This window comes from Diadema setosum, chromosome 1 (genome assembly GCF_964275005.1).
Source record: "Diadema setosum chromosome 1, eeDiaSeto1, whole genome shotgun sequence".
Classification (NCBI taxonomy): domain Eukaryota; kingdom Metazoa; phylum Echinodermata; class Echinoidea; order Diadematoida; family Diadematidae; genus Diadema; species Diadema setosum.
This window is the reverse complement of record NC_092685.1, coordinates 1,429,592-1,457,458: the sequence shown is the minus strand read 5'-3', so window position 1 is coordinate 1,457,458 and position 27,867 is coordinate 1,429,592. Positions and strand designations below refer to the sequence as shown.

The window sequence follows — 27,867 nt, the reverse complement described above, 5'->3', positions numbered from 1 at the left end:
CACCAGAAATGAATATAATTTATTAATGAAAAGTTAAGCAAACAAAGTGGGATTCCATCGGGATTTGAACCCGAGATCTACAGATTGCTAGCCTGGTGCTGTAACTTGTTCTACGAGGGAGAGGACTTACAAAATTCATACAGTTCTAAACCTGACTTAGAATGAACATTCCTTTGTTTTCTCAAAGCAATGTCAAGGAATGTAGAAACATGGTTTTTTTTTTTGTTTTTTTTTTTAAACCCTGTGTTAAGAGTTTGAGCACACCTCATAATATTGATATGAGATAAAAATATAAATAAGACTACCTTTGATAGCCCTTTGCAGCAAGGCAGCCAAGAATCTACCATGCAAACTGTTACAAAAACATCAATAGGAATAGAAAGTACATTGCAAATGCTCCAAATAGAATCTTAGAGTATCTTTATGTGTGGCAATAGCTTAGTATTTCTACATCACAATCACTCCAGAGGGATGCATTCTAGCCAAAACAATATAAAAAAAGAAACAAAACAAAAAGACTCTAAATAGAAACAATTTGTCGCTAAAAACAGCAGTAACCACTGTTGTACTACCTTTATTTTATATGTTCTGGTACATGTAGAAAGTTGCAAATGAAAATTCTAGTATTACAAAGAAGATATCAATACACCAGTACAAACAACTTGACATATTTTATTCACAACTCTTTGTCCTATCAGGAAGGTGGGACCTCCCTATGTATGCTGCTCATTCACACAGTGCCAGTCAGATATGTCAACTCTGATGTAAGCCAACAAATTTAACTTGTTGCTTCTAGAATTTTTAAACCTCTATAGGGCTTGTACACGGCACATCCCATTCCCATACACTATGGGTTAAACTGTACAACTGTGATGTCTCCACCATAATGGCTTAACTGCTGGAAGGGCAAGTCTACCAACCAAGGCCATGACACATGCAGCATGTAAAACACGGCGCCCCCTTGAGTTGAGATATGTTGAGATGTGCGCTGATTATCACAGTGCCCTAGGTATGGTGGAGAAGGGCAGGATGGGGCTAGTGGACTCCAGCTGCAGGCCGGTCTGCATGCACTCTCCAGCCGCCTCACACTGACCAGAGGCCTGTAGGACCTTGCCAAGTGATATCCTACAAAGAGTCCGGGAAACAAATCAGAATAAAGCTGACAATGCTGCTACTGTCCACTTGACTGTATAAAAAAAAATTCAAATTCATCAGAAGTTTTCACATAGATCTTTAACTTCAACCTTCCTGCATACATCCAAAACATTTGACAATCAGAACTTGTCTTCATTGGCATGCTATAGTTTGTAGCACTGATAGATGTATTTACCCTTTCTGTCAAATAGCAAGAAGTGGTAAAACAAAAGAGGTAAAAATATTGCATACTACTTACATTCTTATACAGAGACACTAAAAGTGGTCAAACTATTTACTCTCCCCTGTGAACTTTGATAATGAATTGATATTGTAAAGTTTTGTATACAGAGTCTGCAATGATGAAGAAGAATTTCATACAGTGTAATACAGTGTAATGAAGTCCTTGGGACCGGTAGGTTTCTTTCGTTAAATTGAAATTTCGTTATAACCGAACAAATAAACAATAAAAATACATAGAGTGGATAATGTTGCGGCCTGAATTTTAACTTCGTTGTAACCGGAATTTCGTTATGACCGTGTTCATTATAACGAGAGTGCACTGTATCTTGAGTGTCATACCGTATACCTCATTGTCAAGACTCTTTGGTACAAAAAAAAAAAAAAATCTCCTGTTGTATCTCTTCCCGCACAGTCCAGCATTTGGACCATACATATACTCAGTACATATTATGGTAGAGGAGAGACATGAATGATAAACAGGGGGTTAATAGATCTCACCATGCATGGTGTGAGGTGGGGTCAATGTTGACTGCCTCCCTCAAGATACGTTCAGCCATGAGCAAGTTTCCCTGCTGGGTGTACACCTGACCAAGGTTCTGTAGGCTGGTGATGTGAGACGGGTTGATGGCTAGGGCACTGTCATAGCACTTCTTAGCCTCAGTCCACTCTCCGTTGTGCTCATGGATGCAACCTCGCTGTGATCAGACACAAGAATCTACATGACTACATGGCAGCAACTTCATCACTCTTCATTTGTAATAACAATACTTGACCCTTCCAGGCCCACCATCTCGTAAAACCATTTTGGATTGTACACTTAAAGTTGCCTTTGTTCCTCATAGAACTCAATGAATTTATAATCTAGCACACTGGGGTCCCTAATGACCCTTTGAAATGAATATCACAATCTACAGATGTGCATTCAATGCTTTGCACAAACAGAAAGTGTAGGATTTTGTAACAAAGGGGATCTGCCTGATCTGACCTTGTAGTTTACACTCTAATAAATGATGCACTACAAGGAAGATATTGTTGAGAGCCACACATATATCTGATTTCTATTACTCAGAGAGTGATTACTCTGACAGAGAGGTGTGTTCTCACCGTGTGCATGACCTGATGAGAGAGAGGAAAGATGGATGAAGCCTCCTGAACACACCCCTTGGCCTCTCCTGGTCTATCAAGACTTAAGTACAGCTCAGCTGGGGAGAAAATTCATGTTACAGGGTGATGAAAACCTCACGATCACTGATAGTCACAAGGAGATAACATTCTCATCAAACATTTCATTAAAGACAAGATAAATCTCTTTTTAAAAAAAAAAGAAAAGGAAAAGATTACACTATACCATCATCAGAGATCAGGTTGAACAAGTGGTGATAAAGCTTTGACAGGGATGCAGTTCACCAGTAGGTGTCATTTACCTGTAGGATCTTGTAACAGAAGAAATCAATTTATACAACTATATCTGACATTCAATCAGATACAAACTCACTGCACTCCTAGTGTCATAACAAGAGACGATATTAAAATACCAACTACCTATTAACATACTTAATTCTCCATGTATAAATTGTTTTACATGGTATAATATATCATATAACATGAGCCAAAGAGCATATCTGTTTTAAGTCTGTGCAATTTTATCAGAGGCCTAGTATAAGCGAAGGCAGCTGAAACAAAATTATATATTACTCTACATTATAAACCTTTTGGTTGATAAATGTCTCTCTAGCTATTCTCTCACCATCTTTTCAGTAATAAAGGACACAATGCACAAATAAATGGAAAAGATAATTCCCTTTAAAATATGCAAATTGAAGATGGAATGATAAAAAGGGGTCAAACAGGTCAATGGAATGGTTAAGAGCCCTGGCTTCTCACCAATTGCCAGCCAGATATGAGCTTGAACCATCCAGAGATGCTGGGAGCCAGTCTTGGGGAGGAAGCTACCGGTGGAGGAGGCCACTTCTGAGAGGGCATGCTCCACCCGAGATGCAGCAAGAGAGTTGTGGATGGAACCTGCAAGAGAGAATACAGGGTTAAGTGTACTGGTCCAGAATTACACAGCTACAGGCGTCACATTCACTGACACACAGATACGCTTCATGAAAAGAGATTAGCTGTCAGCGTGTTAAGTTAAGATTGACCCAGAGGTTTGAATTGTAATCCTTTAATTACTAACAACCTGAGAATAATAATAACTCCTGAGAAATCCGACAATGTTCCCAGGCAAGAAATATTGTTACAGTGCTCTGCTGTTATAATTAACACAGTCATAACGAAGTACAATTCAGGTCCCAAAATTATCAACTCCATATATATTTATATACTTTGTTGCTTGGCTCTTAACAAAATTTTGATACAATGAAAGAAAACTGCCAGTCTTGAGGACTTTGTTAAAACGGGAGTTGCCTGTATATCTACATTTTCCCACTAATCCAGACAAACTGAGTTGTCTAAAGATTTGAAGGTGATTGACTGAGAATTAAGAAAAAAAAAAGTAGTCATTACTCTATCCATCAACGGTTGTTCATTATTGGATTATTATTTGTTTTATGCGTTCATCAGAAACATATTTCTACTCTTATTTCGTCTTTAAAACTGTGATGAGAAAGAGCATTTTCTCAGGTACCATTTTCAGATGCATGAACTACTTTATTTTTTTTTAAATTTCAAAATTCTCTTAAACTACAATAATTAAGCAATTTCTCTGCACTTATGCAATTTGAAAGTAAATGCAACAGAAGAAGAATCCACAATACCATCTTCTAAATGTTTAATTCCTGTATATATATGTATGTAAATGTTTACGAGACATGCTTCACTGCAAATCACAAATGAGCAAATTAAAATAAGCATACAATCAATGGTATCTTTTAGCACACCAAATGAAAATAAAAAATGGGAAGAACCTTTTTTTAACATTGTCATAACATATGCTAGACTTTGATCTACCCGAAGAGAAAGATTGCATGTGATGCTAAATACATGTCATGTATAATGGTTAGCTAAGTATGATTCTCTTTCTCTATAAAAGTGATCCCAAGAGCAACCACAATATATTTTTGAAAAAGTTTTTTAACAAATCTATAAAAGATTGAGTTGGGTAAACTATAGTGTGTAAGCCAACTACCTCAACACACATAACCAAACATCTATATGCAGGATTTAAAAAGTACAAAATTGTTTTGGACTGTCAGCTCACAGATTTAATTTAAACATATGGATGTATGGATATACAATGTATATATATATTTGTTTTCTGCATTGAACAACTCAAAGTGCAAGAAATAGATGTCCCTCCGCCAACACAATGTTTAAAACTTTTTCCAAATGTTTCTATTGTTTTCTCAAAATATGCTGGGTGCATTGGTTATCTGTATAAATAGATGTAGCATTAGATTTCCACAAAATTTAATACATGGGCCTAATTAGAAAAAAAAAAATCTTAATATTACAGTACCCAGTAATGTGTGTCCAGATGAATTACATGAATGCACTGAATTGGTGGCATATCTGATGCTGAAGGGCACCGGGTCAAAGGGTATCATAAACTTCTGAAATTTTGTTATTCTTGCAGTTATCTCAAAAAGTAAGTGAACTAGTCAAGTACTTTCATCGAATTGGTATGTGTATTGTTCCTCAAAGGGCCTGGCCTTCGGAAGGTCATTAATTGATGATAGTTTGATCAAAACATGTGAGTTGATATGGTATACACCCTGTTATACCCGAATTGATAGTACAGTATAGCATGTAGATGCATATGCATTGATATTGTGACACCGTTTTAATTTTTTTTTATTATCATAAACTGAAAGTTATCAATCACGTCTGGCTAAAACACTAACTACAGTTTTCGAAACATTGATTTCATGATAAAATATTTTCTCTTAATTACGATGACAAAACTAATGTCATCTTGAAGTGATCTTCTTATCAGTAGAAGAATCATAAAATGACTATGGCAACTCCTTAAGGAAAGCAACTGAAATAAATAAAGAAGGGACCTAGAAAATGCAGCAAGGACAGCCGATATAAGCTTCACTACATTGAAACTAACTTCAGAATCTAGATATGAGAATATTCACACAGGACAAGCCGTAGCACTGTCTAGAAAGCAGTGATAAATAGGTATTACTGCAGTGTCAGAGGATGTTATAAGGTGATGCGGTATTGTAGAAATATCTTCCAAATGAAATGAAAGAAAGACATTGAGACACAAATCAGACACAAAACTGAAAATCAAGGCACAATCATGATACATGAGGCAAATCTTGAGATCAGACTGAAAAGGTGAAGATAGAAGACTATCTGGGAAGAATATAACGGAAAAAACATAGAAAGAGACACAGACTTGACAATGATACACATTGAAATTAGAAGCAATCAGCAAAGAAGCAGATGATTAAACTGAAATTCTAATCATGATCAATAAAATAAAAAGAATGCTGCAGTGTCATCATGATCAACCTCAATAATCTAGATAACTGAATACACCATCATATCATACCATGGTCAAACTACAGTAATCCTACAAACACAAACAAACCACGACATGATATATCCCATGTCAACGTGTAATGAACGTCCCATTATGTGCTATCTCGCGTGGAAATATTGGCACGTACTTCCCAGGCTATCAAACAATAGCATTTAATACAGCAATACCTCATATTTAATGCATCATGCTGCATACACGGAATAACAAGAAATACTTACACTTTGCTCCCCTTTCGCTTCTAATGTCTTTAATTTATTATTTCATGACAGAAACAATCAGAAGCATAAAGACACAAAATGAATGGATGAAAAGTTACAGCAGATGAATATCAAAAGCAAAAGTTGATTGTTGGAATGCAAGTAAGGAAATGCAGAAAGCACTGGCAACAAAAAAGAAGAAAATATTCACACTTGCTATAAAAATTAACTGCAGTTAGAAATGGTAGTTGGAGAATTACTCCTCCAGTGAAAAGTTAAGAAAAAAAATTCTCCTCTTATTGTTGGTAAAAACAGATGAGATAAGCTATAATTAGTCAGAAAGAACACAAATGACAAAAACATTGAAATACTAGTTAGAAAAATCCCACTCTCAAGACATCTAATACAACATTAATAATATTTCAGCGTGTTATGTCATATGAAATGTAAGCCTGTCGTCTGTGTAAGAATAACATATTCCTCACATATGGGTGTAGATACAGGTCCAATGTAACCTAAAACAAATTCCTTTGGTTTGTGAGCACAGACATTGCACAATAAATAAAAAATAAAAAAAAATCAGAGTGAATGCTATGAGGATGATCATCTACAGTCTAGAATAATTGGAAAGCAATTCAGTATGATGTCTAGTAGTGCTGTCACTTTTAACCCGTTGAGGACGAGTCTCGAGAATACTCAGGCAGGTGTCTGTGGGAAATGCGTGTTACAGCAACATCAGTCCGTCCTCAACGGGTTAATGCAAACTTCCAATTGGTAATACTGCATAAAATCTGTAGTACCAGTATGAATGAAAACAGTCTCAGTGTACCAACCACTGTGTCTGTACCTTACAAATGAATTTATACTATGTGCAATAAGAAACCAGGATGGCAAATTTATATATATATATTTTTTCTTTCTTTCTTTCTTTCTTTCTTTTTTTTTTTGTCTGTCTTTTCTTGCTGGCTTAAGAATAATTTTCTTTTTTTAACATAATGGCTATATGAGAGCAAAAATGAATGAAAGAAAAATTTTGACAAAGCTGTTGCACATGACGATATTAAATAAACATTCATGACAAGAATATTTTTCTCTCTTGTTAGATGTGCTTCTTGTCAATGTGACAAAATCTTCTTTGAAACTCTGAAATTACATATCTCAGGTCTCAAAAGCAATTTTGAGATGAGAAATGATTTATGAATGTCAACGAAGCCACAAGACAACACTGTATAAAAGCAATCAAACTTGAAAAAGTATCCAAAGACCAATCACAGTAAAGCTTTAAGATAAATGTAAATGTTCAAGAATTTGAGCATGTTCAGCAGGAATTGATGCAAATTGATGAACACGACCAATATCACAATGAATTCCACCAAGACATACAAACACATAGAAACACAGAGGGAATAAACATATTGCTTCTGACATACCTGAGTCCCTGTCACTGTATTCTGAGAGATGCATCTGTACCAGACTGCGGCGGTCTGACGTCACTCGTTCCAGGAGACCCGTCCCTCTACTAGACTCACTGTCACAGACGAGAGGACAGAGTGAATAATACCCTCTTTCACCCTTTTGTTCTGAATGATTTCTGCTGCACTGATTCTTTAATGTTTTGGTACCCTCTTTGCTCTTTGTTTAGAATGATTATTTCTGCTGCATGGATTTCTTAGTGTCTATTGCTTTTGCCACAATTATTAAATGACACATAATCTATTTGAACAAAAATACTTCTTGAGTTTCATCTTCCCATAGAGAAATCATCAAACGCCAGAATCAATGGCTCACAAAGTCACACTTGAAGCCACTGTTTTAATCCCTTATAGCTTATATGATGTATATCAACTTCAAACTTAGAATGTTTTATTATTATTATTATTATTTTTAATGAATAGTGATGCCTATTTCTTCTGAGGATTACTCAGTATTCAATCAAGTCTTCAATAGGGCAGAAACTTTAGCACTGAACTCTAGTCAGATAGTGTGTCCCTGATTGTGACTTTTTGTTATCATGACTTACATGTAAAGAAATGAGTTCATTTTTACAAGGAGATGAAATACACTAATCCTGCCTGAAACTGACCATACTACCATAATTACTTGAGTATGTTTATTTGTTTGTTTGTTTTTTTAATCACACTCTGAAGATTGTACCTTTGCTGCGTTGCTTCATAACCTCCTCTCCAGTGCTCTAACATCTGTTTACAGGTCACCAAAGCCTCTTCTGGACCCAGATGGACCTCTTCTAGCTTGGCCTTGGTAAACTGGAGACTGATAGAATACAAACAAGGGGAAATACCCTCTTTAAAGAATACAGTGCACTCTCGTTATAACAAACACGGTTATAACAAACTTCCAGTTACAATGAAATACAATTCAGGCCGCAAAATTATCCGCTCTACGTTTTTTGTTGTTCAGATATAATGAAATTTCGTTATAATGAAAGAAAACTGGCGGTCCCAAGGACTTTGTTACAGCAGGAGTCCACTGTACACTTCAGGGCACCACTTACATTCCTGTACACTCCCCTTACTACATTCCATTTCAATATACTCCTTGACCTTCCAAAGACAACAACAAACACAATGCTATCTGCATCTTTATAAATTATTCGATCCTTAACTTCATTATCACATCCATTACCTCCATTATAATTAGGTTTCATCTCGAAGACATCATCACCACTGTCACTCACATCATGATCATCTGTATTATTGTGACATTTATATTTCATCATTTTCATCAATACCATGACCCCTACACACACTGCTCCTGTCTTCAGTCACATACATCAACAAGTAAATTATTGCCATGACAACAAAACTCACTTGAAGTCATCCGGGTACTGGTGTACAGCAGCCTCCAGGATGGCCAGAGCCTCTGTGTATTGTTTCTGTGCTGAGAGGAGAAGAGCCAGGAGATGGAGGGACTGTAGGTGGTCAGCACACAGCTGGAGGGAGATACGCACCCTCTGCAGGGCTTCGGGGATCTGCAGGGTAAACAGGATGATGAGGTTTCGCTCAATACTGCATGATGTCCTGTACCACCATAACACCTCTGACTGACCCACAGCTTACAAAAACCTTTCAGACACCATTCATAAATCCTTTCTTGGGGAATGTTCTTAATTATACTTGAGGACATTTTTGTTGTTGTTGTTGTTGTTGTTGTTGTTTTTGTGGGGGGGGGGCAAAAGTTTGCTTAAAAAAAAATCAGCAAGTGCTGCAAGTATGAGGGTACAAGTGCACAGACCATCAACACCACTGTTTTTACTTGCCTCTTTTTCTCCTCTCATGTCTTTTTCATTCACATTCTGGTTGGTCTACTTCTTGGTCTTTACCATTAGAAGTTCTCTTTATTTCAGATACAAAATTTGTGCAATATTTCGCAGCTATATATATTTGTGATTTCCATGACCATGACAAATGCTTGCCTTTTTACTAATACTTGTATGTAAAGATAATACATATTCCTAAACCGGCACAAGCTCATTTCAATGACCATACCTGTCTTGATAACGCTAACTGCATGGCCATCTGAAACTGGGTCATGTGATCATCAGGGTCCAATGAGGTGGCAACTTTGAAGCAGGCAAGGGACTTGCGTTGAAGCTCACAACGTTGCTCCTGAATGGTGGCTAAACAAGAAAAGACAACAAAAAACCTTGCAACCTTATTCAAAACTCTAAATGAATTTCAATGTTTCTGTTTCAATGCCACATATGGTTACGATCTTGCCCTGCACAGGCAGATATATACCACATCCGTTTATTCCCAGTGGATTCTTTTGAGTTCTACTGATCACACTACATCAAACATGACATTCATCAGTAGTGTTTAATAACATGGGTTTGAATATTCTTCAGTGGCTAACTCAACTAACATTGGTAGTGGAAACATCAATTACGTTATCAGTCAAGAATCAAATTTTCAGCAGGTATATATAACATATTAAAAGAGGGTCTCTGTAAAGGAAGGCAATAGTATATTTCTGATTCTCTACACCATCAGCAAATTCTAAATGAATATCAAAACTGAAGCTGACTTTTACAGCACATTACTCTGTCATTGATGAGTAACATTACCCAGACAAATCCATAAAAATGACTTATAATTTGTCATCAGGTATCTTTTAAATCAACTCAAAACAAACAAAAATTGGTATATAAAGTAGATGTGAGTGACAACATTTTATGAGATTTTGGCATCCCAACAGTATGAATGGTACTGAGCAAGGCCTCCAGGTCCTGGACCTACCTTCCAAGGCCATCATGCCATAGGCCAGTCCCTGCATCATGTGACAGCGAGGAGCCTGGGGCTGATTGCTGCTGTGTTCTACTGCCAAGCTGGCAAACTCCAAACCCTCCTCCAACTGGGCACAACACGAGAACCATGAAATATAATATGGCAAACTCTCTCAGACTCCATCAAGATAGAAACTGAAACACATATTTTGTTATGCAGAAAGTATACTGATACATTAATCTACCCTTCAAGAACACCTGATGCCCTGGATATTACAAATTACAAATATATTTGATATCGGTCAGAATAAGAAAACAAAAACAAACATAAGGAAAAATGTGGAAATTACAGAATTTTAAAGGATAGACAGTAGACACAGCAATTACCAGTGATCTAAATGTATTCATTCAAATGTCATTCCTGAATGTTGCCATACAAATGCTGCTCAGATGGAGTACAATTCAAGAAAACAAACACAAGCATACACACACCTGCTGCAGATATTTAGAACATTATGCATGATTTGAAGATGAATAAGAAACAAGGCCAGTCCACATACCAAGTTGAGATTCTGCAAGCAGACCTTAGCGGCCAGCAGAAGAACTGTGATGTTGTTTGGCTGCATGTTGCTGCATCGACGCAGAACCTGAAGGGCTCTGTCATACTGTGTGATGACAAGAATGGTATTCAGGATGGAGAGGAAGGTTGGTTGATTAGGATTAAATAATGGTACCCATGGAGAAGCTGGGAGAATACTTTCTCATGATAAGAAATAAAATCATATTTGAGTAATTACACCACAAACTAGCAATAGCATCTATATTTATCTTCCTACTACACTTACATAATTCTGACAAAATATATCTACATAAGTAAGATTTACTGTAAAACGAGGAATGTTCGTGTGCATTTCAATTTCAGGAATTTCGGGAGTGCAAAGATTCGCGAAATTAAAATGCACGCGAAAGTTCCTTTCTACACTATATGCATTGAATGCCAGTGGCAGTTCGCTTTTACACTTAAATCTCTGAATAGGTAATGAAGGTGGTATGCAGAGGGTGAAGTACTAAAAGGAACATATGCATGTGTTCAACTTGTGTGTTTAGAAGTACTTTTGCCATATTTCTGATAAGGCCCATTAAGTCATTGACATCAATATGTTTTAAACAACACTTTAAATATCTAATGCAGGCACTTCAAGCAAGTTAAAGCCGGTGTGGTGATGAATAAAAAGCCGACTTAAAATAACAGTACTAACACAGAAGCCTAACCTTTTCACTGCTGATGAGGGACAGAGCAAACTGCATCCACAGGTGGAACTCCTCAAAAGAGAATCGCATGGTCCTGTCCAGGGTCTGGGAGAAAGAATAACAGAAGAAAACAGATCAGAACCATTGACACCATGCTTCATGTTTGACACCGGGTAAGGATTAAAGTGACACTCCTAGTTTGCAACTGATTGACAAATTGCCCTACACTGTACATCGACGTAAAGAAGCACTGAATTGATCAGTGTCCGGAGATAAGGACGTCGTAGGTTCGAATCCTGCTCGAGTATGTACGCCCATGATTTCTTTGATCATGACTACTACTAAAACTGATCAATTCAGTGCTCATTTATGTCGATGTAGGGCAATATGAATACTCCTAGTTTGCTAGGCACCAAAATCAGAGGCAGAGAATTAACTCAGCTAGGCCTTTACTATCATGGTGAACATGGAAGCATTTCATCACATCTATCACATGTCATTTACATGATATAATTTTGTCAGAGGCAACCAGAAAATGCTGAAATACCTCACTTCAAATGATAGCTAATATGAAGAACATGTTTCTAAATTCACTTCTTTTTTTTTTTCAAGCCAAGTTGGAGGTGGTATAAAGACTTGGCACATACTATTTGATACAGAGAGTTGTCATGATGTTGTAATTGCTGAAAAATGAGAGAAATTACACAAAAGAATTATCTTTTTCATTACATCAGTCATTTACACTCATCTACCCTCATTTCATTTACTGAAGCCATTGGGGCTTCTATTTAAAGGGTACTACATGGGACCCATCACCGCATTCTTTGAAAGGCATGGAAGGTAAAGCAAAGGAAAGCAAACACTTTATCTTACATCTGAGAGCATCTGGTACTGAGCCCTGCGTGTGAGGGCAATGGTGAGGAGGTCATAGACAGCTGTGGCATTGAAGAAGGTGTGTTGGCGACTCTGACTGTACTCCTTGGACCGACTCAGCACAACATCTCTGTTGACCTTTGACACAAAACAAGCACAAAGTTTGTAAATTGTGCACAAAGGATTCAAGATGTCATCAAAGACTAAGAAGACTCATTTTCCTTGAGCTATAGATTTTATGAATTTATCTATAAAATGCAAACATAATGTATCTTGTGTTGCCTTCACAGTACACACAAAGAAGAAAATAACATAGTAAGAGTATAAGAGGCTATACTTTGAAAATATTGATAATTCCAGGATAGAGGTCAATCTCGCAGAGAAATACATTATCAAAAAATTATTTTTTAATACAAACATTACAGCTGATTAAAAAAGCTCTACAATGTCTGGTTTAGGTATCATGTGCAAAGAATGGCTTTCTGGGACAGAAAATTAATTTACCCATACAATATTACAACCCTGCTGAATTCAGTGATAGCACACTAAGATACATGTATATAGAATGTCATGAAATGTATCATGAGTAACACTAACTCTAGAATGGATGAGAATCAAATGTAATTCTCTAGATCCATGAGGAGAGTAGTGATTTATTCATGAGATAGATACAATGTATGCTAGTGAATACGACATTCAATTTTGGAAACTGTGAGCAAATTGCATGATTATATGCCACTAAAAACAGATACTTGTCACAACATTCTCTCAATCAAATGTTTTTTGAGATGGAATGGAAGACTGTACCCGCTCAGACAGACTGACAGAACATACAGTACATTTGAACATGATACACACACATCTAGAATAGACATATTTACAGCTGGATGACAGTTCTATATGCAGGATACTAATAAATGTTGCTTTGTGACTATACAGCATGATCAGATGTTGGCTTGGATGTATTTATTCCAACTTAGGTTTAAGACCAACATATCCTAATTATAAACCACTTGGAAAGCACAATAAAGACTTACTAATTATTACATAAAAACTAAAAATATAATCATAACATTCATGGTCATTACACCAATGATGATAATTTTCATTTGTTGCCCAAAGAAAATCATAACAAGCTGTAAATTCCCATAACAACCATGTTTGAAAAAAACAAGTAAAACAATTGATGTGACACAGTTGTATGTGAAAACATTACTGTAAAATGAGGAATGTTCGCGTGCATTTTAATTTCACAAATTTTGCGAGAGCCAAGATTCGCGAAATCAAAATGCACACGAAAATTCTTGTCTACACTATATGCACTGAATGTTAGAGGCAACTTGCGAAAATTTCATGCCACAAAAAAGGCCGTCAGCTCCAATTCGCTAAAAAATTTCATGCCGCGAAAGTATCATGTTTTACAGTACATTTTTTTAGGCTCCTCACATCTACTGTGATATGATGCAAAGACTCAAGCTTCCCACACCGAAACACTTTTAATAGCTGCTTTCATTCATTTTTCTTTTTTTTTTCACCTCTCTTGAGAGATTTGGTTATTCTCAACTTCGCTGAATTTAACAATGCTGAAGCAATTTTAAGAGAAAATCTCCACTGAATTTTGAAAACAATTAAGCATGATTGAATCAATGAGTTTGAGCTCACATGTCCATTCATTTTACCAAGAAGAATGAATCAATCTTGGCAGAGAAAAGTAGGCATAAATTTTATGAAACCGTAAATCAGGTGATAGTCTTCTGACAATGGCAACTCTTTAACATTCCCTCAGTACTTACAAATTAGCGTCTCTTGAGAAAAATTGTATCTGCTTGAGAGTGAGACTATCATATAAAATGTTTTGAATGCAATGTTGACACACATTATGGTGAATGATAAATACCATTTTTCCTGTGTATTAACTGCACCAATAAACTGGCCAGAGGGAAAGTAAAACAGATAAAATATGTGGTGGTGCTCTAACACCTTCATTTTTATATGAAAGTCTCAGTTGTTATTTCACAAATCAGACTTAACATTCTTGACAATATGTATACCACTACTGAGGTCATCGTAACACGTGATCCACTGAACTATAGCTCAACTCTAGTTCGACAGTGCAATCTTTTCCCATTGTGAGTGGGACCAAGCAGCACACTGTACTACTTGGCAATCAAGATCTTGTCAGTTGAAATATCCAGTAAAAAAAAAACTACAAAGATAAAACTATCCACTGAATTTGCTGGAAAACCATCTTCTAAGTACTTCATTTATTCATTTTGGTCAGTCAGCAGAGTGGGTCTAAGTGTGGGTCAAGTCTAGTAAAAGGAGACACATGGTCAGGCCTGGGTGGTGGGTTTAGCAGCAGTTCCACTATTCACACAATCCTCATTTGTTTGGAGTTAGTTTCAGTGCTACTTACTATGGCTGGAATGTTCAGGAGCTCAAGTGGGAAGTGAAAGGTGACTTGCCACCATTCTAAGCCTCTAAAATGTAGATTATATGATTTGATATACCACCTAGCAGGCTCCAAATCACAACCTTTCGCATTTCTACCATCAAAACATCCTTCCTACCCATACACACAGACTGTTTTTATGTGCATAAAATTTGCTGCTACAGTGTATTAACAGCATTCCCTATTTTCAGGATTTTCCCAATGGTAAAAATGTGCAGGTAATACTCTGGAAAATATGGCACATTATTTAATGTGGTGAACAGATATTGGTAAAAGAAACTTTGACTGTACCGCAATAGGGATATAGCTCTATGAAGAGAAAATAAAGAGAAACAGAAAACAAGAAATTCTTACAGTCACATGAACATGAACAAGCTGATCATCATGAAAAAAAGAAAGAAAGTGTGAATTAAGGAGAGGTATCAGTTTGCAAACAGGAAGTATCATAACACCACAGCATAGCCTAAAAGCAAATTTGAAACCTTTGCATGGCTCTGTTTTCAAAATAATGAACTTAAGCCCTGCTGGGAATTCATGTGATTATATATTTAGAATCACAGTCTTTATAATATCCGATGGACAGAATTGATGCATGAAGCAGTTACACTGAAATTGGATTCATCAGAAAGTATCGTATTAGATTTAATAAAAAGTATTGGATTTATTAGAAAATATACACACAGTCTTGAATACCAATCAATTACTAAAATTCCTTCACACTGAGTTTTTACTAGCTGTTTGTTTGCTTATGTGTATTTTAGCTGGTCCCTGTAAACAATGGTGCATTGAGGATCTTACCTGCATTTCACTGATGAGGAGGAGCAGCAAAGCCTCCTCTCCAACAGTCTTTGGGACAAACAACCTGTGGACAGACGCAAGATATTACATAGAGCAAATCAGATAGTCTATTTCTTTTCATTCATCTCATTCAATCACACTGCACTAATATTCATAAATGATATTACGCTAGACATTATTTGTACGTGCATATTATTTCATGTAGCCCAAATGATGATTAATAGAAATTGAACTAGAAAGTAATAACATCATTCCTGAATTTACAAAACAAAACAACCTTTCATGTATCCAAGTGTTCATGCAGTCTTACATGATAATGTGAAAGAACAAATCACTAAATGGCTTAAGTGAATGTACATGTACTGTCCATTAACCTCCTCCCCCCCCCCCCAGTTTGTTGCAGAAAATGTTGTTGTTGTTTTTTTTTGTCATGAAGAATGAACAGAAAAAGATATGAAACAAATGAATGCTAAACAAATGACAACCAGTGCATGATAGATATGATACTCCTACTAAGTCTGACTCTGTCTTAGTTCTATAAATGAACGACAGGTACTTGGAAAAGGGTCACAAGATATTAGAAGTAAGATATCATGGCAAAGAATGTATGTCAAGTCTTTGTATTGCTTCCAAGCAAATTTCATGAACTGGGACTTACTACATGTACATGCAAAAGAGACCCAACAAAAGTATTGAGAATGAACTAAACATCCCTACTCTTTTTAGGTTTCATGCATTCCTGATGCATCACACATTTGTGTTTTACTTTTAAACAAATTACCCATGATTATCACTAAAAAAAAAAAAAAGAGAGAAAAAAATATAAAATGTAAAAAAAAAAGAAGCTTTAAAGAACTTCTGCTCGACACAAGAATGCATTTTCACCTCTGTAAATATTGCTTTTCTCTGACAGTAAGGCATGTTTGCAATGAAAATCAGTTTTGACTTCTTCACATTATTCCAGTCAGCAGACCACTAAATCTGATCTTCTTGCTCCAAACAGGAATTGAATTTATCTCAAACACTCTGTGGATTTTTTATCACTTGGAAGTGAGAGAGTCAAAGACAGCTTTCTTGAAAGGCTTGTAATAAACACATGGCCTAAAACCATGTTGCTATTAAACAGCAGGCAAAAATCACATCAGGCCACTACAAACAGAGACCTGGTAATCGTAGCAACAAACTTTGTATTTTGTAGTTTGTTAGACAAAGCTAAGATGGGGGTATTACTTTTTGGGGAAAGCATCACAACAGAAATCTTGCACTAGGATGCTTTACTTCCACTATCCAAACAAACTGCTGTATGTTATGTCATATCAAGGGTAAGCTTTAAGTTGAACGACATGCAAAGATGACAAACTGCAGCTACTTTCACTCTTAATCTTTTATCTATCGGTGTAATGGTTAGCCACCTGCAAGGCATAACAAAGTTATTATTTAGGGAATTTAGAAGAAACACAAACCAAAATGTAAAGTTGTATGCCATTCTGATTCTGATTCCATCACTGTTTTTTTTTTTATTAGTCTTATATTTCTCAAATTACACTTCAACATCAGATTTGCAAGCATACTTTACAATATCCCGATTATGGCCACTAAGCATCAAATGCAGCTGATGCTTTGAATGCAACACAATTTGCTACAGAGTGTTTTTCACATCAAAAATATACTGCAAATACAAGCTGCTGCCTTTTGATGATTCCTCAGACATATTCAAGCATAGTGCAGCATTCCATACGTCTCCTCCTCTGTACGGTGGGTCAGTCATGCCATATACACCCATCCCATTTACTATCAACAAAGAGAGTTATTTCACAGATGAATATATTGGATACTTTAGAGCTAATGTCCACCCTTAGAATACCATCTGAAAGTCACTCTTTTTTTTCTCTCTCTCTCTTCATTTCATTATGGTCATGAAGAAAGCATCATAAAAAACCTACATTAGAAATAAAATCATTGATGAAATATACAGTGTATTAAGGAAAAATTTTGAAAAAGGTGCCACAAAGAAAAAGTAGTTAATTCACATTATGCTGTCCAGTGTAATTATACATATACTGTATGTATTAGTAAGACTGGGAATAGATGGTCTCATATGGATTTTGCAGAACTTTTGTATCTACACCAGGTCAAGTAAGTTAAATATAGTATTGTATAATTACATATATATGCATTAATACATGAAGTATGGTGACTAAAACCTCACAATATATATTTGATTATGTATTAATTAGTATCAGTAAAACCATTTGTGGGCTCCAAGTACATGCCTCAAAGTATTTTGACTGATTACAGTTAGGAATACAAAGATAGATATGAAGTGAAACCTCATCATGTACCCTTATTCATTGTGCACTGGGGCCAAGTAAACATGCATCAACATTTCCCGAGAGGATACAACCCTGTCTGGTAATGCAATAAGAAAACAAGCAGGGTGCTACATAACTTTTTTTTTTTTTTACTTGCCCGGTTGGGCGAGCAGGTTTTTACATTGTCACACAACACTTGCCCAAACATGATCATGAATTTTACTTGCCCAAAAAGAAAGTCCAAAAATATAAGAAAATTATATACAGGAAGAAATCACTTGTAAGTCAAGGGCATAATGAAACAATTTCAATAAACAGCACATGTTGATTGACACGATTAAACATGTATTGTAGTAACAAACTTGGTTTGATTGAGTGTTGGTGTTGCATTGCATGGGGGCTTTATATGTAAGTGTTGGAAAGTTGCTGAAAAGAATGAAGTGCATTGCATCACTAAACAGTCATTATCTTTGGGATTCTGTATGGTGGACTTTGTTTGTGGGTTTGAAGGTGGGGGGGGGGGGGGAATGGAAAAAAGTGCCCATTTTGCTGGCCGAATTCAGGCATGACATTTTTTTCATCATTCCAAAACACTTGCCCATCTTTGATTTTCACTTGCCCTGGGCAATCGGGCAAGCGCTTATGTAGCACCTTGAAACAAGATGTCACACATGATACTATACAGGTATTCTTTCTGTATGTTCACTTGGGTCAGAATTGAAAGATGCTGACTTCTCTATACCAAGATGTCACTACCACCCGTATCCATATCTGGTAGAAAATGAAAGGCCTGTGGACTAGTACCTACCCATTCTCCATAAGTACTAAAGCAATTAAAAAAATCTAAACAACTAGTGGGAGTTAAGCCCTTCACATTAAAATATCACTGCCTCAAAAGTGGGGCGGTGAGAAAAAGGCATTATCAAACTCATAGATTATTTCATTTGCAAAAGAAGAAGCTCATACTATTTGTGGTAAGAACCTACTTTAAAGGTAGGGGATACCTTTTACAGAACTCCCAAAATGCAGCAAAACATTAAATATGAACCTCAGGGGACTTGTTTAGGCCACTGCTGGGAAATTTGGAAGTCAACAGTTATCTACAATTTGAATAATGCACAAAACTCAACTACTCAGTAGTTTTGTGTGTCAGCCACACTTAAGCCTTTTTGTTGCAGTCTTCTGTATTTTTTTGATCTATAAACACAAATCTAAACGTATAAGAGCTGATGTAATAACATATAGAGTGTGTGGCAAGAATGTATATAGAAATGTTTGTAAGTTTTGATGAACTTTACTCACAAAATATACATGATGGACAAACATGCAGTGCATGGGTCTGAAAAGGTAGCCTAGTAATGTACTGGAATTTACAGTGAGCCCCGAAAAGAATTCAATTCAAAATCTAACGGTCAATAAAAATGTACTTAATGTTACCTTCCACTTTCAATACTTTATGGGAGTTTCTAAAATGATACTCTCTTCAACATACCACTGTGTTTATACAACTCTTAATTTACGGCATGCATATGGGATTCCCTACCTTTAACCCTAAAAAGACTGGGGGGGGGGCCTAAAAGGCCCCCCCCTCGACATTTCGCGCGATTACTCAGCAACACGCAACGCTCTCGCCGCGATGCTCTACGACTTTTTTCTTTCGAGTTTCCCGCACATTTTGACACCAAATTTGTGACGCCCGGGGGTACGGTTCTGAAGTTACGTAACTTTTTGTACATGCACGTGAGACCGAAAATGGCTAAAAAATGTGATTTTGTGTACAAAGTCAATACAAATTGAGTTTTATCACATGGTTCATATAAATATGCTTATTTTTACTCTCAATGGCTAAAATCAATTTGTTTTAGTTGTATTATGCTTCAAAAAGGGTCTGCCACAAATTTTGCTGAAAAAAACAACAAAAACAAAAGGTCGAAAAAATAAGGAAATACATAAGAAATTCATAAAACAATAAAATAAATAAGAAATTAATTTTGGTACCGAATTTTTTTTCAAGTACATTTGCTAAGATTGCTACAAAGAATATCTAGACCAAAAATGAGCACATTTGGAGCTTTATTTACTGATTTACATAAAAAAGTCTGATTTCTCGCATAGATTAGCATAATTAATCAAAATAAAATAAAAGAAGACTATTTTGGAAAATTTGAATATACGATCTTGTAGATTACATCGCACACTACCATTGTGCAAATTTCTGCGGCGATCGCGCGATCCACGGCCGAGATCTTAAGGGGGGCCCTTTAGGCCCCCCCCCAGTCTTTCGAGCTACCAAAATAGCCCAGTCTTTTTAGGGTTAAAGCCAAACACTATCACACAATCCTTGTCATTTCTTGTAATGTCACAAAAGTCACTTCACTTCATATCTGTGGTTCTACTGCTACTACATTTAGAGTGAGTACAGTGCTCTACATTATGAATACATCTACATCTATCTCATGTGCTTCAGTGTCAGTCACTTCTCTCTTCTTCTTCGAGTTTTACCCACAGCAATACTCTCTGCAAGTTGTTTGGTATTAAGTTTGGTAATCCACAGTAAAGATTACTGACAAGAACATGCAAGTTATGCATGCAGCAGTAACAAATTTTATATATAATATACCGTGAAGTCAACTTGGTCATTATAAGGAAAGATACAAGTTAAGCACAGAGCCCCTCAAAATTGAGACAATGCTCACACACTTTGGTTGGATCATTCTTATTCATACTGTAAAGGCATGCATGATGGTGTTATTAAACTATCATTGTGTCCAACTACAGAAGCTTCCCAAAGTTTGTGGGATTGACTCTTCAGTAAATGAGTAAACTCTGACAGCGAAGAAGGAAAGAAACACCGAATCATTCCTTTAAGAGATGTACATAGTGCCAAATGTCTATAAAAAGATGTGCATACTGATGGTGACCCTATAGCATGCAGCCCATCACTTACTGGTCATCTGAACAATGACTTGGTCGACTACAGCGAGAGGTACAATGACGGAATACACAGACATAGGAAAGAAACAACATGATAAGCGGAATAGTCAGGAGATGTATACAATTATATCAGATAACACTATGTTTTCCCTGTTCTCTTAGGTCTGGTTGCCTATTTTTTTCCAACAGTTTTTGTTTTGTTTTGTTTCAAGAAAATACTCCCATTTTTTTTTTTTTATTGCAATGGCAATACACTTATAACTCTTGTATGTCCACTATGAAGCATTACAGAATACATTCTCATTTCTTCAGTTATATTACCCTATCATATGGAGATATTGTTTCAGAATCCTTCTTGTCAAAGTGAGTAACTTCTTATTATTCAACAACACTGAAAATGTGGTGGAAAATAATTTCAAAGGAAGCAAACAACAGTAAATGTTTTAGGCTTTCAGATTATCTACAAGGTTTGCATGTCAAACTCATTGTATTTTCTCTGAAAAAAAAAAGAAGACGAGGAAGACAGGAAATACTTGTACCGTGGTATGAAACCACAATTTCCTTTGCCAGCTACGCTCCATTACAGGAACACAGATATTCTTAAATACTATGTGCTCTGCACACAAATACACAGACACACACCACAAAATATGGAAACTTTATGTACAAAATAATTTTCTATATAAACAATCACAAAATATAGTATAATCACACATTCTCAGTGATTATTTCAAAAGCATAAAGGAAATTTAAGGCTAGAAATGAGGCAGTTAATAGGAAAAAAAGCATGAATGGCACTACCAAATCATAGGAGCAATTTTGTACAAATCATATCAAGCTTCTTCTCCATAAAAACTGATATTAAACAAATGTATACATTTATGAACTGAATGCAATTTATTAAGACATATATGCTTGGCACTGCAGAATATAGAATGGTGGTAGATATGTCTATCAAACAAATGCTTCTCAGGATAATGAATCCGTACCTATCCATGGTGTACAGCTTGGGTTTCAGGGACCCTCTGGAACCTGCTGGACGAAGAGATCCAGCTGAACCTCCACTGGCTGACGACCGGCTGAGGCTGCCAAATCTTTCCTCACGACCATCACTAGAGGGTGGAGTATAGCGGTGCTCACAGACACCCCGCAGAAGCACTTCAGCCAGCTCACGGGCAAGCGTCGTGCGAATGTTTTGAGATGTTCGCGTCTCCACAGCCTTGAGGATGTGACGGAATCGGTTGATGCCCTGGTCCAATTTGCTGCACAAACAAGATAATGGTGGTTACTTCTTACAAATACAAAAGACTGCCCCTTCCCTGTGACATCATATGTAAAAGTTTTTAGTCACAATGTCAATGTGGCAAACACATTTTGTTGAATTTAGCAGCTCTAGATTCATATATTGAACAATGCAGTAGGTGCAACGGAACACTGTTACTTTGCAGCATTTTAAAAGGCCATACTTTGTACGTGGAAGAGGTCTGTTTGTAGTAGATAACAAAGTAAAACTATACAACCGAGACTTCCATTTGCCTTATTTCTAATCCAAATCACATGTGATTTAATACTGTATAAGTATATTGTGATTCAAGAGATGCAATACTCACCCTAGTTGGATGTAGAGGAGAGGTGCTCTTTGCACAGCTGTCTCTAAGACTGGTCCCACAATGTGACTACCAGAACCAAGGCTGCTAGAGCTTGAGGAAGTTGCGTTGCCTTGGTGACCCTTCTCTACCTCCTACAAATCACATGAAGTCAAAAGAATCGCATCAATAAGTCCATGTCTGAGGCATGATGTTTCTTTACATATTCTTCATCATAATCACTACAAAAGACTTCTCCCAACTGATGATTACACAAATATATCTGCATAAATTCATTATCATTAAATATCATTCAAGGGTTTTTAATTAACTTGTCCATAAACCAGGTAGGATGCAGACTGGATGACAGAGCTTGATACCTGTAAATAGCACAGAGCAAGGTCTCCAGCTTTCTCATAGTTAGTGATGATCTCATCCTCCTTCTCACTCTTGGCTTTTTCTCCCTGCTTGGCTGCCAGTTTTTCCATGCACAGTCCTGTCAATGCAATAGGCATACAAGTTGTTTATGTATCAGCACAAACTTCAAGTGCAGTGGTACTAAATACACATAAATTAATTCACTCACATTTCACAAACAAAAACAAGCATTTCACCCTAACTAGGTGGGGGGGGGGGGGGAGAGGGGGGGGGGGCTCAGAGACCCTTCCCCCCTCAACATTTTTTTGAAAATTCAATTTTACAGTTTTAGATTATGTCACAGGCAATGAGTGTGCTAATTTTTGTTGCAATCGCGCAAGCGACGGGCACAATCGGGGGGGGGGGGGTGGCTGGGAGCCCTGCCCCCCCCCCCCCCTAGCTCTATCATCTACCAAAATAGCCCAGCCTAGTTAGGGTGGGTTAAACAGGGGCGGATCCAGGAATTCTGTAAAGGGGGGGGGGGGGGTGTGACTAATATTTCTGGTGCCACTTCCGGGTTTCATTTCATTTTTTTTTCTTTTTATTTCTTTTGTTTTTCACAAAAAAAATAATGGGGGGGGGGGTGCGCCAGTTGCGCCCCCCTCTGGATCCGCCACTGTTAAAGAATGGAACTGAATCACACATTATACTGTAAATAGCATGGCAATAAGAAGCACAAATGATAAGAAGAGACATACTCTAAGACACACACAGAAATGTAATCCATTTGTCTGCTAGTTGCTACTGCTGATACTGTCACACTGCCTTTTTAATTGCCAATCAGAAAAACTCATAAAATTACATATTATTTTCATCTTTCTTTCTTTTTTAACTCGTTGAGGATGGGCTGATTTTGCTACAACATGCATTTCCCATAGACCCCTGCCCAATTATACTCGGGACGCGTCCTCAACGGGTAAATACAGTCATTATTTTCGTTCTGCTTCCCGCGACATGGATGGGTTTGCCTACCTCTGACAGCGAAGGCTTCGGCCATGAGCTTGAGCCTGGAGGAAGGGACTTCCTGACTGTTCATGTCATCCAGCTTGGCCTTGTCCAAACTCTTAATGGCCTCCTCATACTCCCCCATGGCCAGGTGTACCTTGGCCAGCAACAAGTGGGACTCTGCATACAAGATGTGCTATGGGGAGGGAATGCACCACTTTCACTACTTCTCAAAGCGCACTGTGAGTGTGAACACACTGACTGTATCAACAGCATTGAAAGGGAGCTATCATTACATCTAAAATGTGCCCCTGAAATACATGAAAAAAAAAAACCAACAACACACAACTAATTTATACTTTTGCTGTTAACAACATCATCGATCATCTTCAATCTGTAATATCACTGACAAAGTAAGAAAAGAAAAAAGAGGAGAAACTAGCCACCAGTTTACTGTGCAGGGACACTACCAGCCGAACTGAAGCTATCAGGTTGTTCATGATAGTGACATGCAGTCCTTGGGTTAAGTATCTTTCTGCCTTACCGTTTTATTCTTTTTTGGTCTCAATAATGATTCCCAAGTCTCAAATGTGACAACATGTTGCATCAATAAAGAAACCATTTATTAATCTATTTCAAGTATTTATATTCATTCTCCCTTTTTTCCCCTTATTTGACACTATATAAAAACAGTGTGAAAGATGTTCACTGGGTACAATGCTGCATGAACAGAAAGGATTACTGGGTATTTTCCTTACTTGTGACATGAATTAGACCATAATTCTTCTCTTTTTTTCTTTCTTAAAACTTGGTGTCCCAAAAGTTATGTCAGTGGGAAGAAAGGAGCACCCGATGCTTGGTCATACCTTGGCCCCCTTTGCAGCAAGAAGGAGGTGTGACTTGGCTGATGACAGCTCTCGCTTGGCCTTCTCAGCTGTTTCATGGTTGGGAGGATTCTTGATGAGATACAGCTCTAACTCACATTCACCAGTTGCAAGGTGAAGCACAACCTCTACCAAAACAACAAATACATAAAAATGTCAACTATGGATATTTTGTGCCATGACAAACACATATATAAAGAATATAAGGCACAAAAGCTCACCAAACTATCAAATTCATTTCAATTTCTTTACCAATCATCACGTAACGCATGTAAACATTGTCGTTAAGTCACCGTTTAGTGTTTAGAGGTTGTGAAAATTTGCTCTTCTGTTCCATTCTCGGTTTCAGCTGCCTGTATGAACTTTGGCAAAGAACACTGCATTGAATGAATAATGATTTCTGTACTGCTTGGTCTTTTGTACACAGTTCACACATTTTCAAGATCAGCAGCAGCAGCTCAGGGAGGCAATGCGAACATACAAATTACTGATTAGGTGGGACTAGCGGAAGGTGGGCGTTCACATTACGTTACAGCTCTAGCTACTAACAACTGTATAATAATACATCAGTAAATTAGTTCTTACCGAGTTGAGGGCTTTTTACTTTATTTTGCTTGACTATTTCACCAATACGTTCCCAATTACACTCTGCCCTATACTTTTCGATCTCTTGCTCGACTCGCGAAGCGGCTTTTCGGTTTGCGGCCATCTCGGTTGGTGCATGTATGTACGTACGGCCTAGTGCCTCACGGATCCATGGATCACGGGGGCTGTACGTACACTTGTACACTGTACCACTGCTCTGTACATAACAGCGAAGAGTAGGATCTTTGTTGTTGTTTCTGTTGTTGTTTAGGTTATATAAGAGTCCTGCTTCGAGGCAATTTACTCCACTATTCTAAGGACTTAATAATCTTTTTTAAATTCATTAAGTTCATTAATTCCATTTTTTATGGTGTTAATGGGGATGGGTGATATGTTAAATGAAATCAGGGATGTCACTGTATGGAAATCTCGTTTGAGTACTAGTATACAAATTGTATGTAATTCTTATTTACACTTCTATCTTTTCATTCAATATATTTCTCTCTTTCTTTATCATCTTAAAAAAAACTTAATAAGAAATGTTATCAATATAATTTCTTGAACAGTCATTTGTGTATAGTAGCACAGAAATGTGTGTGTATGAATATATCTCTATAATAAATTAAAGTTTTCCTAGCTTGTATGTTAAGTGCCATGTTTTGTACAGAGAGAGTAAAAATAAAAACAATTAATTCTCACATAGAATGTGACAGGATTGCGACTGTAGCTAGAGATTAGGCTTCAAGCCTGTAGCTACAAAAAAGAATAGAAGCCAAAATTGGGTCAACCAGTGACCAAGAGGACCTAAAAATTTAGCTGTAATTATCAAATTTTGGATCAGTCACAATTCTGTCTATATGATGAAGGTTGCAATTAGCAACAAGCCTCTCTGGGCTATAAACAAAAATATAGCATGTGTCCCTGTTTTTGATGTATTAACAAAAGTGTTGTTTTTGGGAGGGGGGGGGTTATTGAAAGGTATATGATGAAGTGTAATATAAGTAACTTCGAAAAAAAAAGTTACCAATGAGATACTGAAATACTCCCAGTTTGTTGGTTGACCTGGGTTGACCACTAGAGCTGGAATTGAGCCAGGATCTTCGTACATACACAAACAACAAGAGTAGGCCTATAGAAGTGCTAGCTTCTACACTCTTTTTGCATAACACAACCACCGCAAGTCGGTTGATCTCAGGATCACTCATGGCTCACAGAATGTGTATGGTATATTTCTGTGGTATGGCTATGTGTACTAAGTATACAGTTATCTTTGTACATGTATTGCCAATCTAAGAATAGGACTACAAAGTAAGAAATAACAGCACTACACCAGCAAAAAAAAAAAAAAAAAAAAATTGACAACGATTAACCTTGGCATAGTGTGAGAAATAACGGCCAAAATAACAATAATGGCTATGATAATATTTTTTGTCATAATGATGATGACCGTAAAATATAAATGAAATGAGGGCCAAATATCTAGGACTGTAAACCATGGAGATACTTATAAAGCACTGGGGGTTTTCTTTTTCTTTTTCTTCTTCTTTTTTTTTCTTCTTCTTCTTCTTTTTAGTAGCTTTGTTGTGATAGAAAATATTTAGATGGTACACTTGTATGCAAATATTAACTGGTTTGAAGGGGATGGTTGACAAGACAATTTACCCTCAATGATTTCTCAACAATGGTGTTCAAGAAATTAATACGAAATAAAAGTTTTAATCATGGCCCGAAAAGAAACTGTCAATATTTGTTTTATAACTGCATCACATTTACTGCAAGATATTTATGCAAAATTAAGGCACTGAAATGAAATTGTCATTCTACGAGGCTGGTCAGAGAATTCATATAAAACACAATTTTGAAATGGGTAAAGATAGATATGGGTGCAAGATGTGTTGATATGCATCTCACAATGATATATATTATGCATCGTTTTCATTTTCAGTGAATAAATAAGTTGACATATTTGACGAGTTCAGCACTCGTCGAATATTGTATGCTGAGGTAGAACTATATACCTAGTCACTAGTTTTCACTGTAGCTACTGCCTAGCGGCCTGGGAGGTTTTAATGACTTCATCACCTTTGACCAATCACAATCAAGGATTCATCTATTCATTCATACAGGTATATGATATGGGCCTTGCATTTATATATTCATAGATTTATATATTTATATATTTATATATTTATATATTCAGTTCAGGCCTTCAGTTCAGTTCAGTTTATTCAAACCAAATCAAACATAACAAAAGTACAAGACATAATCTGCAAAAATTCAGAATGATAGGTTTGGGACCCCAGTGAAGCACATATATATTTATGTATTTATACATTTATATATCTATATATTTATATATTTATAAATTTATACATTTATATATTCATATATTTATATATTTATATATTTATGTATTTATATATTTATATATTTATATATTCATATATTTATATATTTATGTATTTATATATTTATATATTTATATATTCATATATTTATATATCTATGT

At 36.6% G+C, this 27,867-nt stretch overlaps 1 protein-coding gene across 1 annotated transcript; it reads right to left on the bottom strand.

The window, feature by feature from the left end:
- Nucleotides 1-995: 995 nt before the first annotated feature.
- Nucleotides 996-25,482, bottom strand: LOC140246156 (tetratricopeptide repeat protein 7B-like). The gene is made up of 20 exons (XM_072325599.1): nt 25,359-25,482; nt 24,756-24,901; nt 23,917-24,085; nt 22,908-23,023; nt 22,552-22,682; nt 21,931-22,203; nt 15,696-15,759; nt 12,446-12,583; nt 11,594-11,677; nt 10,882-10,986; nt 10,335-10,449; nt 9,585-9,715; nt 8,907-9,067; nt 8,233-8,349; nt 7,509-7,606; nt 6,100-6,126; nt 3,262-3,399; nt 2,482-2,579; nt 1,876-2,072; nt 996-1,125 (listed from the first exon to the last, which is right to left on the bottom strand). The coding sequence occupies exons 1-20, from the start codon at nt 25,480-25,482 to the stop codon at nt 996-998; spliced, it is 2,562 nt and encodes an 853-aa protein (XP_072181700.1).
- Between the last annotated feature and the right edge of the window lie 2,385 nt (nt 25,483-27,867).